This window comes from Parasteatoda tepidariorum, chromosome 7 (genome assembly GCF_982258835.1).
Source record: "Parasteatoda tepidariorum strain Cologne lab strain chromosome 7, Ptep-v5.0, whole genome shotgun sequence".
Lineage (NCBI taxonomy): Eukaryota > Metazoa > Arthropoda > Arachnida > Araneae > Theridiidae > Parasteatoda > Parasteatoda tepidariorum.
The window spans coordinates 95407712-95429872 of record NC_141761.1 but is presented as its reverse complement, the minus strand read 5'-3'; the positions used below and the strand labels follow the sequence as shown (position 1 = coordinate 95429872).

General features: G+C 27.9%; 1 protein-coding gene across 1 annotated transcript in view; it reads left to right on the top strand.

Moving 5' to 3' along the window:
• Positions 1-12349: 12349 nt before the first annotated feature.
• LOC107449744 (uncharacterized) overlaps positions 12350-22161 on the top strand; it is a 73241-nt gene continuing 63429 nt past the window's right edge. The window contains exon 1 of the mRNA XM_087168300.1: positions 12350-12792. Coding sequence (XP_087024426.1) covers positions 12732-12792 — 61 coding nt within the window. The 5' untranslated portion in view covers positions 12350-12731. The remainder of the gene's footprint in view (positions 12793-22161) is intronic.

Below are 22161 nucleotides of genomic sequence, written 5' to 3'. Positions count from 1 at the left end.
TTATTACCATGCATTTTTAGTAAAGAATGCAGATCTGAAAACTAAATTAAATTGATTAAATGGTTTTTATGCCATGTTTTATTATATTTAAAAAAATTATTATAGTTCCATATGTGTTTCAAAATGTCTTTTAAATTACTGATAACAAATATGAAGGACTAAGTGCAACGTTGTTCAATTCAAGGTGAGTTTTCCATATCCAATATAATTATGACACAAAAAGCTTCTGGAGAATTAGAATTAATAGAGAAGTAAGAAGATCAAGCTCTACAATTGAAATATAAGTCGACATCGATTACTGAATTTTGGAAATTTGTACTAGAATTGAAGTATCCTGAATTAAAAAAGGCTGCTTGTCGAATTATTTCAACATTCGGAACAACGTACTTATGTGAATCATTTTATTCCACTTTAAAATTCGGGAAATCCGAACACCGATCAGTATTAACTAATCAGCATCTCAAAGAATTACTGAGAAGTGCTGTCACCAATTATTCACCAAATTATAAAGAATTATCAAGATAAGTAAAATAAATGTGTTTAATTTTTAATATTTAAATTCAATACACATATTTTGTACTTATATGTTTTCAATAAATATAATTGATGTAAAAAAATTTTTTATAGCTTTTTTGCATACCTTTTAAATACTTTTTTAATTGCGGCTCGCGAGAAATTTCAAATTTTGAAAAATGGCTCGACTATCTAGAAGCTTGTCCACCCCTGATATATAGCACAATAGATAAATACAAAAAGAAAAAAAATGGAGAAAATTAAGAAGAACAATAAGTTTTATTTACTGCGCATAAACTGCAAGTAAATAGAACTCATAAAATAAGTTCAAAATGTAGAGAAACATGGACAAATTTTTGAAGAATGAAAAGAGGGAAAAAGGAAAATAATGTAAAAATCCGAAAAATAAAATCTGCTTCATTTCATCAGCTCACACGATTATATACGCAAAAAGGAGTGCTTCCTAATGTTGTATCAATATAGCCAAAACAAAATATATCAATACACTAGTGTGAGGAGCACTCCAAAAACAAAAAAATTTACAACAAATAAAATAGAACACATTAAGTAAAAATATCAAGTAAAAACAGAAAATGAAATATAAAGAAAAGACAGAATAAAACAGAAAATGAAATCTATAAAGCGAGTAGCAAATTCAAATGAACTTTCATAAACAGGAAATTTTTCAAGAATTCTTGAAAAATTTCTGTAATTTTTCCATGTTTTCTCTACATTTTGATATAAATAAATATATATATATATATATATATATATATATATATATATATATATATATATATATATATATATATATATATATACAGTGAATTCGCGATAACTCGAATCTGATAGGACTGGCGAAAAACTTCGACGTATCGGAAGTTCGGCTTACCGTTAGTTTAGGCTTTGGACTTTCAAAATATTGTCGGATTATTTAATTAATGCTTATTAATTACAAATCTTCTAAATGCTTACAATATTTAAGATCATTTTTCTGACAAGCCATTTACGATAAGACTGCTTAAGCACTTTATGATACCCTGGTCCATCGGCTGCAACTTTGCTGTTGTGTTTGGCGGGAGAAACTGCAAGTTTACTGCTTTCAAATTAGGCAGATCACTATGCGCTGTGCATTTATCCATAAAGAGTATCACTTTTCTTTTTTTAGCGAAGAATTTCCGATCCAATTTTCTTACATAGTCTTCAAATAAAACTGATGTCATCCAAAACTTTTTGTTAGACTTGTAATCCAAAGGATACGTTTTTACATTCTTGAAACATCGAGGATTTCGGTATTTTCCGATAACAAGTAAGGGCAATTTCTCTGTCCCAGACGCATTTCCTTCAACTAGGACAGTCAAACGTTTCTTGCTCATTTTACCCCCTTAGCAGTTTTCATCCTTAAACATCATAGTTTTATTTAAAAGACATTTAAAAAATAAACCCATTTCATCAATATTGAAAACATAATTTTAACTGTATGCTTGAAGTAAATTTGGTAACGTTTCATTTAACCACTGTTCAGATACTTCAAGAGGGACAGCTTTAGCTTCTCCATGAAGAGTGCAAAAGACATTGTGTGTGTGTTGCAAAGGAAGGGGCGAGATATCAGCTCCTAGGTTTTTTTTCCTGCCTTAAAAGATCCAAAAAAAATCGAGTTAAAGGGAGTAAAATTCGAGTAATCGAGAATAATTAACATGAAATTGAAGATAAAAGGGTCGGGACCTCATAAAAAAAATCGAGTTATAGTAATATTCGAGTTATCGTACTTCGAGTTACAGCGAATTGACTGTATATATATATATATATATATATATATATATATATATATATATATATATATATATATATATATATATATATATATATATATATATATATATATATATATATATATATATATATATATATATATATATATATATATATATATATATATATATATATATATATATATATATATATATATATATATACATATATATAAATATATAAAATAGAAATTCCGCCTGTTTTACTACTAGTTAAAGCTATCATATTTCTTTCTATGCATGATGAAAATGCAAGTTAAAATGTTGTAAATAAACAGTCGCCATATTGAATTTATTGTCCGTCAAAATTCCGTTCAGCTTAAGGACTCTGATTATAACTGCTTTACAATGCGAGATACAGTCGTTTTTTTTGTTGCCAGCAATCATCGTTATATCGCCAAATTAAAATGATCGACTATAGAAATTTCGTTTAGCTTAAGTAACATAATTTTAACTGGATAACTGTGTCTGATGACAATATATAACTAAAAATAAAAAAATAAAACTAAACTAAAATAAAGATAACTAAAAATAAATAATAATAAAATAAGTTTTTCAGGTGAACTAAGAAGAGAAAATGATTCTGCTTTTATCAGGCCGAAGTGAAAAATAGTAGGAGGCATCACTTTCGTAGTGAACTTTACCTTGTTAACACTAGATTGCCCAAGGACAGAGCCGGATTAACCTATAGGCACACTAGGCACGTGCCTAGGGCCTACGAAATTCAGGGGCCTACGAAAAACTTGGGAGAAAAAAATTTGTTGACAAAAATAATTTAGCTTTAAAAACAACAAGTGTATTTTGCACAAAATTATGAAGACACAAATAAAAATATAATATTTTTCGGTAATAAATTATTTTGCAGAATCTTCTGATCTAATATATTACTTTTTTGCGATTTTTGGATTCAACGAAATCTTGTATTATGCTGTCGAATTCCAAACTACGCAAAATGTCGTATTCAATAGACATAAGTGCGAGCGATGCCAAACGATCTTGATTCATTGTTGAACGCAAATAATTTTTTATCAATTTTAATCTAGAGAAAGATCTTTCTCCTTCTGCATTTGATCCAAGAATCGACAAATATATTCTTTATGCAATGTGAACGGTAGGAAAAGTATTCACAAATTTATCTTTAATTTGAGCCTTCAACATGTCTTTTAAAGATTTATGTTCATACAAATTTGAAAATAGTAAAAATTCATCTACAAAGTTTTCCTCTAAATCGGATGAGTAAATTTTCACCAAATTTTGCGCTTTTAGTCTAATCTCAGATTCTGACAAATTTTTGTGAAATCTTGTGAATGAAAACTATGAAGCTATTTGTAGTATAAATATTTCTTGCAATTAATCTCACTATCAATTTCACTGTTTTCTTTGCTGGTTTGTTGTTGTATTGTTGACGTGAAGTGCTTACATAGTTATCGATCGAACTAATCATAATGGTATTATCGATATCAACTGCAATATCGGCAGTATGTCGGTATTGCTGATAAAGTTCGATAAACAAATTTGTAAATTAAAATCCATATTAATAAAAATGTAAAAAAAAAATATGCAAGGAAATTTTAGCATATATTTTGAAAAGAGGGGAGGAATGGGGGAAGGAGGAGAGGGCCCAAAAACGGCTATGCCTAGGGCCTACGAAAGGTATAATTCGGCTCTGCTCAAGGAAGTCATTTTGACTGCTTTTTAATTTCAATTAGAAAAACACTGATGTATATAACGACGCAATTTCTTAGAATTTTGTGACTTTTTGTACAACATATAAATTTTTTTATTGATAATATTTACTCATAACTTGTTATACAACTGTAAATGATATAAAAAAAATTAATTTTAAACAAATTTCTTTACACATCAGTTATTCTTTCTAAAAAGAGTCATTTCGACTGCTTTTGGGCAATATAGGTATATACTAAGTTTCAGTCTTTCTAGTGTTGAAAATGTTTTCATTTTTGGTCTGACGAAAACAACTGGTTTCTTTGTTTTTGTCCACTTAAAAAACAAAATTTTTGAAATCTTTTTATCAGTTTATTTTATTATTTTCATTTTAATTAAAAAAGAAATACAAAAACTTTTTTTATATATAGAGGTAAACCTTTTTATAGAATACTGATAATAAATAAAACCATTTTATCATATGGCTAGAAAATGATGGAACAGTTTAATAACTTTCAAAATTGCTTTGCCCTCTCCCCCTCTTTTACGCGAAATTTTTCGATAAACAGTTTTAATCTGATAGAGAGGGAGTGTTGTACATTTTAAACAGATTGGCAACGATACGTTTCCTGTTCTGGCGGAGAGAGAAAGATAAAAATCAATTGGTTTTAATTTGCGACAGATTTAGAATATTCCGTCAAAGCAGGAGGCAATTTCTTTTAAATAATTAGTGTTAAATATTTATTAATTACCTCTGAAATGTTTGAACACTTCAAAGTAATCTGATAAATATTAATGGACCTAGACGACTTGCAGCATATTTTTAGTCATGAAATAAAATGTAAAGGGTTCAAGGTATTTTTTTATGACAAAAATATATTAAAATTTTCAAGTATGCGACGATCAAATTTGTTCTGTGTGATCCTAGAACAATTGAAATATTCAACCAACTTTACAGTTTCATTAACTTTTTTTTAATTATTGAATCAAAGCTCCCAATATTAAGAGAAAAGATATCTTTTGCATATATTTCTGAACTTAATTCCCTCGTATTCTTACGATGTGCTTCTGCTTATAGTTTAGAAGGAATGTTTTTGCTACATTTTCACACTTAAAATGAGTTGTTTACAAGTTTAATTTGGAAATTGTTTTATTTCTTTTGTACAATGTGCGAAATTTTATTTCATTTGTTAATTTTTACCAGATAATGTCGCCTTTTTTAAGACAAAAACATTAGTATTTTATTTACCCTTTTTATTTTGATTAAATTTATTTTTATATATCCGTTTTTTATATTCCACTTAAATCGTTATATCATTAAATCTATTAGAATATTTAGTGCTTTTTAAAGAACTTAAGAAATGAAAATGTTAAAAAACCATTAAAGTCACTTTAAAATAAATGTGTTACTTAGATTTTCAACCCCTCTGCTCGCTTCCGCTCTCCTTTCCCTCGATTTTTTCGTAATCATTTATGTTACTTGACGATAAACAAATTTATAAATCAAAATTAAGATTAATTCAATTAAAAGTTCTTAAAATGTTTTAACACAATTTTTTTTTAGCAGAACACGATTTTTAGTCTTAATCCTTTAATTTTGAATAAGAGTGTCACGATTTTTATTTTTCATTTTAATAAAAATATTTAAATTAGCTGAAATAATTCAATAAATTGAGAATAGGCAATATAACAGTTAAAAATAGTTGACAACAGTTGTATATTATTGCAAGCAGCGTTTATCGTCATATTGCCAAATAAAAATGATCGGCAATAGAAATTTCGTTTAGCTAAAATAATCTAATTTTAATTATGTTCTGTGTCTAATGACAATATAAGTTTCGATGGTTTATCCTTATCACTTAGAACAGAATTCGTCTCCATATTTTCGCCAAATAGAATTTATCGTCACACATTATTTTGATCAGTTTCACGGTTTTTAGTTTTAAACCTTCAATTCTAGATAAAATTGTTGTGATTATTACTTTTCATTTTAATAAAAATATTTAAATTAGCTGAAATAATTTAATAAATTGAGCATAAGCAATATAACAGTTAAAAATAGTTGAACGTAACTACAACAGTTGTATATTATTGCAAGCAGCATTTATCATCATATTGCCAAATAAAAATGATCGGCAATAGAAATTTCGTTTAGCTAAAATAATCTAATTTTAATTATGTTCTGTGTCTAATGACAATATAAGTTTCGATGGTTTATCCTTATCACTTAGAGCAGAATTCGTCTCCATATTTTCGCCAAATAGAATTTATCGTCACACATTACTTTGATCAGTTTCACGATTTTTAGTTTTAAACCTTCAATTCTAGATAAAATTGTTGTGATTATTACTTTTCATTTTAATAAAAATATTTAAATTAGCTGAAATAATTTAATAAATTGAGCATAAGCAATATAACAGTTAAAAATGGTTGAACGTAACTACAACAGTTGTATATTATTGCAAGCAGCATTCATCATCATATTGCCAAATAAAAATGATCGGCAATATAAATTTCGTTTAGCTAAAATAATCTAATTTTAATTATGTTCTGTGTCTAATGACAATATAAGTTTCGATGGTATCCTTATCACTTAGAACAGAATTTGTCTCCATATTTTCGCCAAATAGAATTTATCGTCACACATTATTTTGACCAGTTTCACGATTTTTAGTTTTAAACCTTCAATTCTAAATTAGATTGCTGTGATTATTACTTTTCTTTTTACTAAAGATATTCAAAATTAGCTGAAATAGCAGAATAAGTTAAGCATAAACAATATAACAGTTGAATATAGTTGAAGATAACTATAGCAGTTGTTCATTAAATATCTCGATAATCAAAATCGAACATAATAAAAGCAACGTTAAATCTATACATAATAATAAAAGCGGCTGTGTGTGTGTGTGTCTGTAATCACAATATATCGCCCCAGAAGCCTCGCCCAGGCACGAAACTCGGCACATAATTGTGTTTTGACATAATGAAGAAGTATTTTTTTTTCTTTTTTAAAAATTTGGATTAGTTATTTAGTTATCAGTCATTTTGTAAGTCTATGCTTTTCGTCTGCTTTTTCGTCTTCAAAGAGCCATATTCAAAAAACTATTAAAAAATGCATATACTTTTCCCCACTCTTATAAATGTATGCTAATGCGAACCTTACAATTGAAATATTAATTTTCGACAACTTAAACCAATGATATACGAAGGAATTAATAATTTAATTGTAAAGTTCGCATTAGTTTACATTTATTAAAGTGGAGAAAAGTTTAACTTTTGTATTAAAAATGTGGCAACATATTCGATACGTAAATAGAACGCTTCGCTTTGATATATTTGTCGCTGTTCATAATTGTTATAATAAGTTTTTCTTCTTCTTTCCACGCTCTATTTTTTTTTTCTTAAGCGAAGACGATAATTTTTGTAGCGATATTGTAGTACTTTGTACAACTAAAAATTCTTTTCACAACACTTTAAAAATATTTACTTTATTTTCTTTATATATACAGAGAACAGTCGGCAAAGAATTCGATTAGGTTGAAAAACATTTTGCTAAAAAGGAACGAATTCCAAAAGAAAAAATAAGCAACTTAAAGAATAAAAATGCTGATGCCAGCCAATTTTTTGAAAGTTAACTTAGAAATAACAAACCAAACGATGTTAAATAACAAACCAAACGATGTTAACAAAATGACGTAGAAAGCGCAACTAGATCAAAATTATACAAGCACAACTAGATCAAATTATAATACCTGAGTGCTTGACGTAACAGATATAGAAATAGAATTTGATACCATAAAAAATTATATAGAAATAGAAATTGATACCATAAAACATTTATTCGTTTTCGTGTTCTTTTCATGTATTTAGCATTTTAGTTTTTTTTTTCTTAAGCGTTGTAGCTATATAATTTCAAACATCCTCAAGAGCTATAACACATCTGCAGCAGAACTGGATATGAAGACAAAATTGCAGGACAGGAACACTTTAATTGTCCACTAATCTTCAGATTTCCTGCTACGTTTTAAAAAACTTTATTTGTGAAAACCTTCAGCGTGGCGGACAGCGTGGAGCGTGGAGTTGTTGCGTGGAGTGGTGGAGTTCAGCGTGGACAGCGTGGAGTTGTTGGAATTCTAAAGCTTCAACATTTATTTTAAACTTACACAGAAAAATATAGCTATATATATATATATATTATATAGAAAAAAGAAATTATTAGGAGAAGAATTTTCTCAGAAATTTTAAAGCGAGCGATGTTAAGCATCTAAAAATGGTATTTTAAGAAATATTTAAAATAAAAGTAGGAAAGAAAGAAAAGTTGTAAGGAAATATGAGTTTCAGCATTATTTTATTGGAAAATTAAATTAATGTAGAAGAAGCGAAGAACAAGTATTTTTTGGATTTAAAATGGAAAATATAAAGAAAAGAGTTATAGGAATGATATAGTAGATGATAATAAAACATGAGTTTCAACATTATTCTATTTTGTTAAAAAAATTAATTTATTCTGAGAAAATAAATCTACTTAAATTTTGAATATAGAAAAGAAAATATGAAAAGGAGAATTGTATCAGGAATTTTATAACCTATAAGATTTTAAGAGTAAATTCCAAAATTGTTATTTCATTAAAAAATAACATATATTTTGATTATAAGAGGCAAAATATAAAGAGAAAAGTTATAAGAATTCTAAAGCAGATTATATATATTTTTAAAAAAAAGTTTAATTATTTTTATTTCATTGAAAAATTAAATTTACATAGAAAAATAGAGAGCTACATATATTTTCGTTCGAAATAAGATGGAAAGTATAAGGAAAAAGTATAAAGAAAAAGGAATTGTCTTAAAAATTCTAAAGCAGATGATTTGAAAAATAAATTTCAACTTAGATATTTTATAAAGAAACTACATTCACTGTGATAAAAGAAAGCTACAAATATTTTTGAGTGTAAGAGGGAAAGTATTAAGAAAGAAAATAATTGTCTTAAGAATTATAAAGTAGATGATTAAAGAAACGAATTTCAACTTAGGTATTTTATAAAGAAATTACATTCACTCAGATAAGAGGTTAGCTATATATATTTTGGAATTTAAGAGGGAAAGTATAAGGAAGAAAATCATTGTCTTAAAAATGTTAATGCAGATGATTTAAAGAACAATTTTTAACTTCGGTATTTCATAAAGAAATTACATTCACTCAGATAAGAGTCAGCTACATATATTATGGAGTTAAAAAGGGAAAGTAAGAAAAAAAAAAAGAATTATCTTAGGAATTCTAAAGCAGATGAGTTAAAGAACAATTTTTAACTTCGGTATTTTATAAAGAAATTACATTCACTCAGATAAGAGGTAGCTATATATATTTCGGAATTTAAGAGGGAAAGTATAAGGAAGAAAATCATTGTCTTAAAAATGTTAATGCAGATGATTTAAAGAACAATTTTTAACTTCGGTATTTCATAAAGAAATTACATTCACTCAGATAAGAGTCAGCTACATATATTATGGAGTTAAAAAGGGAAAGTAAGAAAAAAAAAGAATTATCTTAGGAATTCTAAAGCAGATGAGTTAAAGAACAATTTTTAACTTCGGTATTTTATAAAGAAATTACATTCACTCAGATAAGAGGTAGCTATATATATTTCGGAATTTAAGAGGGAAAGTATAAGGAAGAAAATCATTGTCTTAAAAATGTTAATGCAGATGATTTAAAGAACAATTTTTAACTTCGGTATTTCATAAAGAAATTACATTCACTCAGATAAGAGTCAGCTACATATATTATGGAGTTAAAAAGGGAAAGTAAGAAAAAAAAAAGAATTATCTTAGGAATTCTAAAGCAGATGAGTTAAAGAACAATTTTTAACTTCGGTATTTTATAAAGAAATTACATTCACTCAGATAAGAGGTAGCTATATATATTTCGGAATTTAAGAGGGAAAGTATAAGGAAGAAAATCATTGTATTAAAAATGTTAATGCAGATGATTTAAAGAACAATTTTTAACTTCGGTATTTCATAAAGAAATTACATTCACTCAGATAAGAGTCAGCTACATATATTATGGAGTTAAAAAGGGAAAGTAAGAAAAAAAAAGAATTATCTTAGGAATTCTAAAGCAGATGAGTTAAAGAACAATTTTTAACTTCGGTATTTTATAAAGAAATTACATTCACTCAGATAAGAGGTAGCTATATATATTTCGGAATTTAAGAGGGAAAGTATAAGGAAGAAAATCATTGTATTAAAAATGTTAATGCAGATGATTTAATGAACAATTTTTAACTTCGGTATTTCATAAAGAAATTACATTCACTCAGATAAGAGTCAGCTACATATATTATGGAGTTAAAAAGGGAAAGTAAGAAAAAAAAAGAATTATCTTAGGAATTCCAAAGCAGATGAGTTAAAGAACAATTTTTAACTTCGGTATTTTATAAAGAAATTACATTCACTCAGATAAGAGGTAGCTATATATATTTCGGAATTTAAGAGGAAAAGTATAAAGAAAAAAAAAAGAATTGTCTTAAGAATTTTAAAGCAGATGATTTAAAGATTAAATTTCAACTTAGATATTTTGTAAGGAAATTACATTCACTCAGATAAGACGAAGCTACATATATTTTGGAATTTAAGAGGAAAAACATAAAGAAAGAAAAAAAAAGAATTGTCTTAAGAATTTTAAATTCTAAAACACATGATTTAAAGAATAAATTTCAGCTTTGGTATATTATTAAGAAATTGCATTTATTCAAATAAGAGAAAATTACTTCAATTTTGAATTTTAAAATGGAAAGTAAAACGAAGAAAACAGAACTTGGAAGTTAGCCGTGTTCGGAGGGTTTTGCCTTTAACGCAGAGAAATACGTGATTGTTTTAAGCTGTATTTCATAACCATAAATCATTGAAATGTTAAATACTGTATTTTCACTTATTTCAACCCTAATTATTACAGAGTTATGAAAAAAGTATAAAAATATGTTTTATAAAAATTTTGCGCCAAAGCGTTAAGTAAGAGAAAGCTAGTCTATTTCGTTTTTATTATTTTTAAATATAAAATATAGTTTTATAATATTTCTAAAATTAAAAAAAATTAAGCTTAAAATTATATCAGGAATTCTAAAGCAGATAGTTTAATGAAGTATTTTGAGAGAAACAGTATTGATAAATTACATTTATTTAGATAAGAGAAAGTTAACTAAATTTTGGATTTAAAAAGAAAAGTTTTAAGCTCAAAGTTATATCAGGCTGATAGTTTAATGAAGTATTTTGAGAGAAGCTGTTAAATTTTTACGTTTATTTAGATAAGAGAATGTTTCATATATTTCGGTTTTTAAAAGGGAAAGTATAAAGATGAGAATTGTCTAAGGAATTCTAAAGCAGATAGTTTAATGGAGTATTTCGAGAGAAGCTGTTAAGTTTTTACGTTTATTTAAACAAAAGAAAGTTAATTTTGTTTTTTAAAGGGGAAAGTATAAAGATAAGAATTGTCTAAGGAATTCTAAAGCAGATAGTTTAATGAAGCATTTGGAGAGAAGTTGTTAAGTTACGTTTATTTAGACTAGAGAAAGTTACATATAGTTTGGTTTTTAAAAGGGAAAGTATAAAGAAGATAATTGTCTTAGGAATTCAAACGAAGATGGTTTAGAGAAGTATATAAAGAGAAGTTGTTAAGTTTTATTAGATAAGAGAAGTTACATATATTTTGGTTTTTAAAAAGGAAAGTATAAAGATGAGAATTATCTTAGGCAGAATTATCTAAAGCAGGTAGTTTAATGAAGTATTTTGAGAAAACCTTTTAAGTTTTTGCTTTTATTTAGATAAGAGAAAGTTGCACGTAATTTGATTTAAAAGCGAGAGTATAAAAATGAGAATTGTCTTAGGAATTCTAAAGCAGATAGTTTAAGTATTTTATGAGAAGTTGTTAAGCTTTTACATTAGAAAGTTACATGCATTTTTGATTTTAGAAGGGAAAGTATTAAGACGAATATTCTAAAGCAGATATCACTTAAAGTATGTTTTTGCCTTTCACAGTTTAAACTATGATTGAATTTGAGAGAAAAACAAGTTAAAATATGCACCATGACTTAACGAATAATTCCCAAATAGGGCGAAACGGAACTTTCGATGAATGAACTTTCCGATTTCTGTCTGTATCCGCCACTCCAACAAACAAACAGAAAGTCAACCACCGTTTCGGAAAGAAATTAAGGATTTCTGAGGAGTTTTCCCCAAATTAAAAGAAAAACATTTATGTTTCTTGATGACGTCATTTAACTTAATGTCCGGGATGATGTGGGTGACCTACATTTTGGAACAGACGGGCTGTTGAACCTGACCCCAACAAAGAATGGGCCTCCAGAAGTTCCACCAATAAGATAGCAACCGCGCCTCAAAAAGTCGCCGAGATTTTGCAAGGTGAGGATGAATCCAACGTTGTGTTCATTATCGTAGTATCATCAAACAACGCCAGAGATTAAAAAAAAAGACTCGAGTTCTTGTTTAGATTGGCGTTGAATTATGTAATTCCCCGGTTGACACGCAAGATTTACCTGGTATGGCAACCCTGTTTTTGCAGATGCAAGCGGTAACTTTCGAACAGGGATGTAAATGTTAATGACAAGACGAGTGAGGCACATGAGCTGGCTCTGTTTAGGGTCTTGATGATAAGAATGATGGTTGTTTTGCTAGAGTGTTCATGACTTGATTCTGAAATGTGAGGGCTTTGTTTTGTAAATAGTGATGTATCAAATTGTGCTCGTTTTTGTGTTGCTGAGCTCCACGCTGCAAGTCATTGCATCGGGTGAGTATTCTCTTTTTAATAATCAACAATCATATAATCAACAATAACATGTTTTATGACTAATTATCATTTGGTTATAATTTATACATTCAGACAATATGACTTAGCAGGTGGCGAGCAGATTTTTTTGGGCGAATTTGTTTTTGTTCATTAGCTTTTTGAACAATGAAATACAAACCCTTCATAAAGTTGGGTCTCTGTCCTCACAGCCGGGTCCACTCGACCCGGGTACTATAAAGAAAGAGAATTATAAGAAAAGTGGTACTAACATGTAAATTCATAGTAGGGAAAATCTTGCTATCCGTTAGAAAATAAATGAAATTTTAATTAAAAAAATTGAATTTTATCATTAAAATAACAAAGTAAGCATAAGGATCCTATGTTATCTTATTAGGGATGCTCGTTCTATATGTTCTATGATCTATGTTCTTATTAGGGATGCTCGGGCATGCATATAGATATAAGCACATAAATGAATGTTATATATATATGTTATAAGTATGTATTAATATGTATATAAATGAGTGTTAGTAAAATTCCTTAATGAATATGTAAAGCTTCCACTTCTGAAAAAATTGTGTTTATTGAATTATTTGTACTGAATTATTTTTCAATTTATGTGTTTTTTTAGTATTTTTGTTTCTCCATTGTGTCAGAACGCTGTGTCGAATCTCTTATAAATTCAAGACCATTTGTGCTAGGGTTTCGAAAATAGTAATAACATCAGCCTTTAAATATTTATATCTTTAAATATTTTGTAAGAAATTCTTGCAACACTTTTCATAAATTTTATATAAAATTAGCAATATCTGGAAAATTAAGCGAGACTATAATGAACTCAATTTTTAAAATAATCGTCTAATATTTTATTTATAACATTTTTGGCATTTCTTAATTTTTTTTCTTCAAAAAGTTTATTTATTTAAAAAAATTTAAATAATTTAAAAAAAAAAATTTAAACTGTCTTTCAGTTAAATTTTATTTTTTAAACTATTTTTTAATAAAAATATTTTTTGAACCTTCAAAAAATAATTTTAATATTGAAAAAGTATTTTCGAGTTTTCAAAGCTTCTTTAAAAAAAATCATTTGGAGAAACCTTTGCAGGATAGAGTGGTAAGTGGGAGTCCCGGGAACTTACCCCTAACGGCCTTCCTTAAAAAAGATGTTCATTACCGTTTCTTAAATAGTATAATATTTTACTGCTGTATATCATGTTAGTATGATCAAATTTCATAGTATGTATTAATAGGTTTTAAAACATTTTGTTTTACCTCTTTGAAAGATTTTTGTTATAGTTGTTTTGTTATACTATTTCTAACACTAATTTAAAAGTAACTAATTAAAGTTGTGGTTAAAATTAGAGTCGGAGTCCAAAGAAACTCCGGTTATTTGGATGCTTGGTTGTACAGTTTAAAAAAAAGTCCTTGAGAAAAATATTTAAAATTATGTGAATAAAGATGTTACTCCAACAAAATTATTATTAAATTATATTATTTAAATTATAAATTTTTTAGTATATGTTTGAAAAGAACTACTGGAAAATAACATTAAAATATGTTGAAATTTTATTAAAAACAGAGCTTTTGAATAATAAGATAAACGTTGTGATTGTATAAAAAACAGCCAATGGAAATCTCTATCAATCGCCACCTTGAACAAAAATGACAAAAAGAAAGAAAAAAAATTAAGGAAAATTCCAAAAAGGAACGGACTTTTATGGCGTGTGTTTTGACTAAAACATGTGGTTCAATTCTTATAAGGAAATCAAAACACTTCACATTCGTAATCTTTTTTATCCTTTTTTTTTTATCATTCTTGGATACCCCCAATGGGGTACGCTTATTCGTTTTTTTTCCTTTTCTTATAAAGAGATATTGTGGATTTATGGATATTAGTTCGAATCTCAACACTTTGTTGTCCGGCAATTTCATACAGAAACTATTTTATGTCACCAGATATTAATTTGTAGCTGAATATGGAAGTAACGTAAAACACTTTAAATATAGATTTCATGCCCCAAAGTTGTTCACCGATGACGAGTTAACTCGATATTGCAATGATGAGTTAACCCGTCATCAGTCAACAGCACTTGAGCATAAAAAGACGTGTTAACTCGTCACAGGTCAACAGTGTGTAAAAATATGTTCCATCAAATCGTTGTTGACCGATGATAAATTAACTCGATATTGAAAGTGCAGTGATGAGTTTACTCGTCATCGGTCAACAACGTTTGGGCCTAAAAAGACGTGCTAATTCGTCACAGATTAACAGTGAATTAAAATATGTTCAATCAAATCATTGTTGAACGATTACGAGTTTACTAGACATTGAAAGTGCAATGATGTTTTAACTCGTCATCGGTCAACAACATTTGGACATGAAAAGACGAGTTAACTCGTCGCCGGTCAACAGTGAGTTAAAATATGTTAAATTAAAACATTTTTACGAAGAGTTCGGAGTTGGAGTTGTAAGTTTCAACAGCCGACTCCGAAGTTCTGGTTAAAACAGGAATCGTTTAATCGATTAAGAGCTACAACCATTTTAAGAGTGATTACATAAGTTGTTTTCAAAGCCATAACTTTCTTTTATGCTTACACAAAGATACCCTTATACTTTAAGTCTTAAAGAAGCTCAAAAGAAGTCTCATACCCATATAAACTTTGAGATATTATCCGGCAATTTGTGCCTTTTTTTTAATACATACATCACTTTCAGTTATCGTATTGTTAGAAATTTCACTAAAACGTAATTCTGCAGTAAATTGAATTGAAAAGATGCTTTTACGAAGTTTGACACGAAATAAATATAGAATAAGAAGCCTCAAAGAACGGAAACTTATGATATGTTAGTCTGCAACTTGCACCTTTTTTAATACATATATACATCACTTCCAGTTACCTTATTGTTACAAATTTCACAAAAATGAAATTCTGCAGTAAATTGAATCGAAAAGATGTTTTTACAAAGTTTTAGACGAAATAAATATAGAATACGAATACAATAATATTTTTATGTGATTATAATAAAAAATTATTTACATGTAACACATTGTGGCAGTATTGATGATATGAAATCTTTTCTTTTGAAAATTTTAATCAATATTGATGCAAATGAAGGGATGCATGATTGTAATTTTAGTTTAAATACTTAAGCTGTAAAGGATCAGTATTTAAGGTACTAAACTGTCATCAAGTAGAGTCAGGGTTCGATCCCTGGTTGTGGCTAGATGCCAACCTAGCATCAGATCGATGGGTACCAGCTTGACCGAGCAGTAAAGGCGGTCGGTGCGAAATATTAATTACATTGCAGTTTGGTTACGAGATCGTGGAGCTTAAACTCCCTGCTCATATCGGGTGAATTTTTAATTTCTTGTATTTTAAATTTTATGCTTTACTCCTGTTGAACACTTAATTTCAAACATTTGCTGCATAAATTTGACGCGAACTAATTACCTCAGTACTTTCTTTCTGTTCAACCTTTAGAAATTGTAAACAAAAATTATCATTGGTTTAAGTATTAGTTATTAAAGGGATAAATATGCACTTTTAAAAATAAGATTCTGTTGGTTTTTATTTTGAGGAATAACATTTTATATCAATGCAAAAATGTATTTCTTGTAGGCATCAATATAAGTTAAACAAATAAGTAAGAATTTTTTTCTTTTTAAAATAAATAAACACAACATAGGGAAAATTAATAATCACCCATTAATTTAAAAAATTCAGCTTTCACTGTATTTACAGATGGAGTTAGCAATAAAAACATTGATCGTCATAACTTGTGGTTGATTTATGCCATATCGCATATTATGAAAATAAAAATTTTTTTAAAATGTATTAATAAACTGATTATCTAATTCGTTTATTCACCCATACATTGATTCGCCTACTCTCACTAATACGCCGAATCACTGATTTAATGGCTGTATTGCTCCTTTTTAACACATTTTTGAAAATCTTAGATCTCCATTTTTATTTTTTATAATTTTATAACCGTCGTTGAAAAGCCGACCCAATTTTATGAGTTTACAACTACTAATGTTCAACTCCGTTGTCTTGTAATTTTGAACCCAATCCAGAAGACAAGGGAACTCCTGGATCGAGTATTGGGGGAAATTTGCCTTCGTGGAGGACTTTTTGATGGAGCTCACCCGTATTTGCGTTATATGGAGAGGAAGACCACGAGAACTTCCCACGGTTAGCCTGATGGCAAGGAGACTCTAACCCATGATCTGTCTACCACTGAGGATATTTCACGTCAGCACTGTGATTAGTGCAAGCCGGATGCGAAATTCGTATCGACTGGGATTTGAACCTGGTTCGCCTCATTGGAAGGCGAACGCTCTATCCCCTGAGCCATCGCGGTTGTAAATCTCCATTTGAAAAAAAAAAAGTTTTGTGACAAAGTTAAGTCGAATAAGAAGATAAATGAAATATTTAAAAAAAATAATAATTAAAAATGGTGCAATTTAACAAAAAAAAAAAAACCTTATTCGTTGCCTTCGAACACAATTTTTCTTTTTTAAAAAATTTTCAATTTTTTAAACAACTCTTATATTGACGATTTTTACGACTAAACGATTTTTCTTAAAAGACTTAATATGGAAAGGATTATAACTTTTTTGAAAGGTTCTAAGGATAAAAAACTTTTATTTTTCTCAAAAATTTAAATTTCTCAAAAGAACAAGTCTTACTTCCCTAATTAAGTAGTTCTAAAACTTAAATATCACAAAAATATTTTATATTTTGGATTGCCAAACATTAACATTATGCAGAACATGTTTAACTCAGTACTCGTCAAATAATTAAAATAATATGATTTTTTTTCTAATATCAAGCTCACATTTAAGAAATAAAATATTTTCTTGACAGCATTTATTATTTTTCAATACCTTCATGTTTTGAAAATATTTGTACCTTTATAACGAATTGTAACAGAATTTTATTACAATGTTTGTACAATATGAGACATGGACAAAATTTTCAGCTGCTTCGGTAATGTATTGAATAAGGTTTGTTGAGCATAATTCTCCCTCGGAAAATGATAGTAAGTGGTAATAGGAGATTTTGTTCAAATTTTCTGTTACCATAAAAAAATAAAGTCTTGGCGTTAAATAGTTTTTTTTTTAAATTTTGGTATATTTTTTTTTATATAAATGTCCAAATGAAGATAAAAAATAAGAAAAAATAAGGAGTTTTTATGAACTGAAGTGGAATTGTGTAAAGAGGGAAAATAAAATTAAAGGACTCGGATCGTGTTTTCTTTTAAATATTTTTTTTAGAATATAGTCATCTCTAAAATATCATAAAAAAGAATTATCTAATTTTGTTATTTTTTTAAAATTACTTTTTAAATATTTACTTTGTAATGGAGTTGTTGCCGCTTCAATATATCACATCACAAAAGTTTCTATATCATTATCTACGCACTCGCAATGTTTATGGCACCTTCCAAAAACACAATGAAAAGTTTTTAATTGTGATTCCAAAAAAGTGGATATTTTACGCTACGTTTTTACATTTCCCTTTCGAAACATTTCTGTACGTTACAAATGTTGCAGAAGAAACAATTTAGCTAATTTTAGGGATTAATTACTCGATGTAGGATTTACAATATCAACTGAAACACGAGGAACAATTTTTTTCTATGCATAAAGAAATCTAGGAAATTTAAAATTTTAAAATATTGTAAATTTTAAATAATGAATTTTACGTATTATATCTAAGAAAAACTTGCAATATTAAAGCAGAAGAATACTGTAAAAATATGAAATTCATTCATTTATTGAAATTTATTTGTAATGTTTTTTGAGTATTTATTTGTAAGGTTTTTGTGACCTCAAGAAAAGGAAAATTTTTCTTTTCCTTAGCATTATAAAAGTTATACATTATTTATGTTTCAAAGATTATTTACTTTGTTTGAGAATTTCAGGATAAACTAGAACACCTGACACCTCTTGTTCCCTTTTTATTTTTTATTAATTGAAAATGCAAGAACTGAACATTTTGAAATGTTAAGACATTTGAATAATAAAATATCTTAAAAAATCTTGCAATTTAAGGGCAATCAGATACTTTAAACATATACAATACAGTAAGAGTATACTGCGAATTCAAATATTTTGAAATATACGTCATTAAGAAAGAACTTTTTATTTTATTCGAAGGACAAAATAGATATATCAAAACTTTCGAAAAGGTCTGTTGATCAATTCAAACTTGCATTGTGCCACCAACTGTCATTGCTATTATACTTTTTTTGAAAGCATACAAAACGTTTTGCTTTCATTTTACGAAAACAAAATTCTGAGCATAATCCCGAATGCTTTCCTGGTTTAGTGCCGAAACTTTCATGTTGCAACTGCAGAAAGGGGAGCAGCGTTTGTTTTAGAACAAATAAGTGAAACTCATGCTCTATCAGCTGAGTGTGACGGCTCTCTTCACAATTCGAAGTTTTCTTTTAAACGCTTGAACTAAAGCCTTTTCGATAAAGTTCAAACAAAAAAATGATATCTATGAGAATTCTTGGCGTTCTATGGAACAGAAAAGGGCAAACGATAGAGTTGTTGACATGTTGAAATTTAAATAATACGACTAAGAAATAAAAAAAGGGCATTATTTAATTCATATCGAGTGAAATTGCCTAAAATTTGAAAATATGCTTACAACTGATTTGCATGCTGTTATAGTTGCATGTTTAAAGTTTCTGTTTACCCATTCCTCTGTATAATATTATTTAATAACTAGCAATTAAATACTATCACTTCAAGAAGACGTCTCATACCCATACATATGTGACACATGACGTCAGCACCAGCTAATCTTTATCAGCAAAATGGCCTAATAACATTGAGCTAAGATTCCCAACAGAATGTTAATTAACGATAAGTTAATTAACATTATTACTGCTCCGTATCGCACGTCGAATATGTTAAAATATATTTCTTTCTTGTTACATCTTTTACTTAACTTAGATTTATTAATTGTTTATCTACTTTATTGTAACCATGATATATTTTTGTTTTGTGTTGCTGGCAACTTCGATGCATAATTAGTTGGTTTATGTTCTACATTGCTGGGTGCCGGTCTTTTTGTTAAGTCAGAAATATAAAGTGAAGGAATTGAAACATTTGAGGGATGTATATGTGTCACTTAAGAGAATTGATACTTGACGGGCTTGGGTTACTCGAAATAGAACGGAAAGAATAGTTGCTAACGTATACAAATGCCGGGTTTCAACAACCAATCAGGATAAAGGTACTCACACTACGTCACTCACAGGTTTCCCATTAGATAGTTTTTGAGAGACGTTTGAAAAATGGAATTTTCTCATTGATTTAGAAATAGACATTGCTATAAATTTAAACTATTAACGCATTTGTTTCTTTTTCTTTTCAAATAGTCCAAAGATAATACCAGTGTTTGCTAGCTAATAACTCTATTTAATGAAAAAAAAAGAGTTTATTGCACATTCTGTAAAATTCAGTTTTTATTGATCTTTATGTCAGATGTAAGATCAATAATAAATGGGGCAAGTGATATTATGGGATTCGTATATTTATAGTAATCTGAAATCAAGTGTTTATTTCGTTTACAGTAGTGCTTTTGAAAAGTAATTCTATAAAATTAAATAATTTAAAACCAACGGTTATTGAAATAAATAAAAAAAAAGTAATGTGATAAAATGTAAAATTGATGGAGAAAAGCTAATTACTCGTTTCGGGAAACCATTGAAAATCGCCAAACTATTTTGATGCCACTAAAAAGAAATATCGATGGAGAAAAAGTAATTATTCATTTTGGGAAACCGTAAAAAATAATCAAACTATTTTGTCCCCATTAAAAAACAAAGTTGAACGAAAGGAATTCGTTTTGGGAAATTGTAAAAAACCTCAAAACTATGTTGAAGCCTAAACTATTTTTATTTTTTTTAAAAATTATTTCTTTCGAGAAACAGTAAAAAAATCGCCTAACTATTTTAGCGAATTTAAAAAACAAAATTGATAGAGAAAAACATAGTTATTTGCTTCGGGAAACTGTACAAAAACTCCAAACTATTTTGACGTCACTGAAAAACAAAATTGATTGAGGAATTTTAATTATTTGTTTCAGGAAACGGTAAAAAAAAATCATCAAACTATTTTAACGAATCTAAAAAGCAAAATTGATAGAAAAAAAAATTGTTTCGGGAAACTGTAAAAAACGTCAAACTATTTTGGTGCAACTGAAAATCAAATTTGATTGAAGAATTTTAATTATTTGTTTCGGGAAACGGTAAAAAAAATCACCAAACTATTTTAACGAATCTAAAAAGGAAAATTGATAGAGAAAAACATAATTATTTGTTTCGGGAAACAGTTAAAAACGCCAAGCTATTTTGACGCTACTGAAAAACAAATTTGATTGAAGAATTTTAATTATTTGTTTCGGGAAACGGTAAAAAAAATCACCAAACTATTTTAAAGAATTTAAAAAGCAAACTTGATAGAGAAAAACATAATTATTTGTTTCGGGAAACAGTTAAAAACGCCAAGCTATTTTGACGCTACTGAAAAACAAATTTGATTGAAGAATTTTAATTATTTGTTTCGGGAAACGGTAAAAAAAATCACCAAACTATTTTAACGAATCTAAAAAGGAAAATTGATAGAGAAAAACATAATTATTTGTTTCGGGAAACTGTAAAAAACGCCCAACTATTTTGGCGCTACTGAAAAACAAATTTGATTGAAGAATTTTAATTATTTGTTTCGGGAAACGGTAAAAAAATCACCAAACTATTTTAAAGAATTTAAAAAGCAAACTTGATAGAGAAAAACATAATTATTTGTTTCGGGAAACAGTTAAAAACGCCAAACTATTTTGAAGCCAGTGACGCTTTATAAATGGTGATAATTAATTTAATCTGTATTGTGGGAATAGGTGCTGTTTTAATACATTCCAAGTCTGGAAATATAGACATATAATTGCGATGATCGGTTTTTTATGGGCCTCGAAAGGAATATGTACTGGATAAAGGATGATTGTGATGCATTTTGACCAATAAAATGTAAAATTATATTAATACAATAAATCTTTATTTTAATCCTATGAGCTTCTAAATATGTGATTAGTTAAAAAAAAATCAGTTAATAGGTAAAAATAGAAGTCATTTAATTGTTTTTAATTGTATCGGTAAATGCCTGAATAAAATCCCAATGCACTGCGATTAGACCAGACCATTAGCGGTAACTGTTTTTTCAATTTTTTTCGAATTGAATAGAAGACTAAAATTTTTCAAATAATATATAATGGTCTTAATTTAAAGGAAAATATTTAATATATATGTATATATAAAGTTAATTAACAAATTGGTTTTTTAGAACTCCC